Genomic DNA, 2,457 nt, shown 5'->3' on the forward strand with positions numbered 1-2,457 from the left:
CACCCCCACCCTCCCCCCCAACACACACTCATATACACACGCACCCTTTGGGACTCTTTATGCTCGGTTATTGCAGCCCCATGAATATAGGTTACTGAGAGAAGCGAGGAAATTCTCTAAAGCCAGATCCCTGAGACCTTGGTGCTTCAGAGCATGCAAAGGTGGCGGCTATACGTAGATATTTGCCAAGTGTTAAGTACGGGAAAACGCAGTTGTTATTCGCAGGCGTAAGGGAGAAGCTGGCGAAAGAGCCCCTTTCGGGTATTTCTTCCAATTCACCAATATTAGACAATATCCCTGCGGTCGCAACCGCGATGTGGGAACACGCCGGCAGAAGAGGCTGCTGGAAAGGAATAAAGGCCCAAGAAGTTAAACGAATGCGATGCAAACAAGACGACGACCAAGAAGATCAAAGAGGCTGAAGTAGATGACATTAGACCAATAAATTGCTCCTCTGGTGACAACATACCAAGATGCAAGAAGAAAGAAACAGCAAATATAACCAATGTCTAGACTTAAATATGGATAGCGTAGGACCGAGTAGATTAGCCGGGTGGCTGTATTTCGAGCGCTCTGATTCTGTGCAATTCGCACGTTTATGTATTTTTCTTTGCGTGTGTTTGTTTACTGCCGCCACCTTTTTTTTTTTTTTTTTTTTGTAGCTTTTTTTCCTGCCCAGCCTTAAGATTTCTCAAAAAGTCTTCACTGAATATATCTTAAAAGGACCCCCAGACATGGGTCCCCGCCACCCTATTTACTTCCCCCACCCTCTGCGTGCTAGGCATAACGCTGCCTCTGAAATCTCTCGTTTTGTGGCTCAGAAAAACAGGCTGGATCCCCGCGCCTTGAAAACGCACTTTTCATTCGAATTCATCTTTTTCCAGTCGAGGAAACAGCTAACGGGCGCAGATTACAAGATTTCGGCCACCGCAATATTCTCACACGCTTTACACATAATCCTCTAGGCGGGATTCACTGTTGGGGTTTGTTTGCTTTTTTTTTTTTTCTTTTTGCGTGTGTGAGCTCTGGACTACCTCTCGTTGTCTTCTGAGCTTTTCCGGGAAGTAAAAGGTAGTGATAAAACGGTGCTCATAAGTTACAAGCGACCTGGGAGCACTACATGATTATGGCTCGTGTATTAAGCAATATCTTGATGTTGTTCATAGTAGAGAAGATTTTGTTGTTTTGGAATCTGTTCTCGCCGTAATTTATCCACGATTATAATGGAACGCACTGTGCCAAGTTATTACTTAGTATGACGACGCATAAACACTTTTTAATTTCAATATAATTTTACTGCCCAAGGAAAAAAAAATAATTAATCATAATAAGTTTAGCAATGCCATTGTAGACAAACATTTGATAGGAAGGCTCTTGTTAGAAAGCAGGGAGTGGCTGTTACTCTTTATCCCTAGAAAGAATTAAATCTTTGAAACACTGCGGGGAAAAAATAGCTCAGTGCTCACATTCCTTCCCGATGCAGAATTTCGATATCAAGAGGTTGCCTTTGATTTAAGGAAATGTAAATAAAATGCAGAGAAAGTGGTTCTGTTACGGGGTACTATGCAGCGATTTGTTTACTTGTCTGGCTTAAACTTGGAAAACACAACGTTCATACTGCAGCCCACATTTTATGCTTCCTTTCCTCCTGCCTTTATTTTCCTTCCAATTACTTTTTCCCCCACTCTTTTGGCAACTGTCATCTGAAAATACTTCACAATTCGCCACTAAAACTCTTTCTTAGGACGTGAAAGCCAACAAAAGCAAAACGGCCAAAAGCAAAACGTGAAAGCCAACAAACAACACGAAAATGTCTCGAGGAAATCAAAATAGAAGGCGAGGAGAAGTTAGGAATGACTTTGAGAGACACGTCAAGTTTGCAGAGCATCAGCCTGCTCGCATCTGTCTCTCATAATTACAACGGGTCCCACAGAGCTGAAATTGCTGGGGACACAAGCAGAGTTTTTTATTTGTATCGTAGACAGCTGTTGAGGAATTTTACTCTCCGGTAAATAATTTTCAAACGAGAGGTTTGCGGCGCTGCCGTTTCCCCGCACGACCGTGGCTCCAGCTATGCGGGCGCGGAGAAGGGCGTTGGGAAATCTAGGGCTTCGTTCCCGCTCCGAGGGCGAAGCTCTTGGGGCGCTCTCCTCCCCCGAGCTGATGGGGGAAGACCCTTTTCCACCCTGCCCTAACCCTTCGATTACCCCTTTCTCCAAATACTTCGTGGCTCCTTGTGGAGGTCAGAGCACCCCGTTTGCAGGCTCAGAGCCTCGCCAGAGAAGGGGCGAAAATTTGGGGCTCGGAACGGAGGAGCCGGCGGTTCGGTGCCAGGGCTCCGGCCGTCCCCGGTAGCTGATAGGAAACGCCTGGGTCTTTTGATAAGAATAAATGCATGGTACGTCCTGGGTGCAGAGCAAGCTTTCCTTTTGCCATGAGAGCCCCGAGCGCGGCCAG

At 45.8% G+C, this 2,457-nt stretch overlaps 1 protein-coding gene across 1 annotated transcript in view; it reads right to left on the minus strand.

The window, feature by feature from the left end:
- Positions 1-864, minus strand: part of LOC113490877 (homeobox protein Hox-A7) — a 4,122-nt gene extending 3,258 nt beyond the window's left edge. The window contains exon 1 of the mRNA XM_026867489.1: positions 858-864. Within this exon, the coding sequence (XP_026723290.1) occupies positions 858-864 (7 nt within the window). The remainder of the gene's footprint in view (positions 1-857) is intronic.
- Positions 865-2,457: the final 1,593 nt, after the last annotated feature.

This window comes from Athene cunicularia, unplaced genomic scaffold (assembly GCF_003259725.1).
Source record: "Athene cunicularia isolate RWA unplaced genomic scaffold, athCun1 SCF_54, whole genome shotgun sequence".
Lineage (NCBI taxonomy): Eukaryota > Metazoa > Chordata > Aves > Strigiformes > Strigidae > Athene > Athene cunicularia.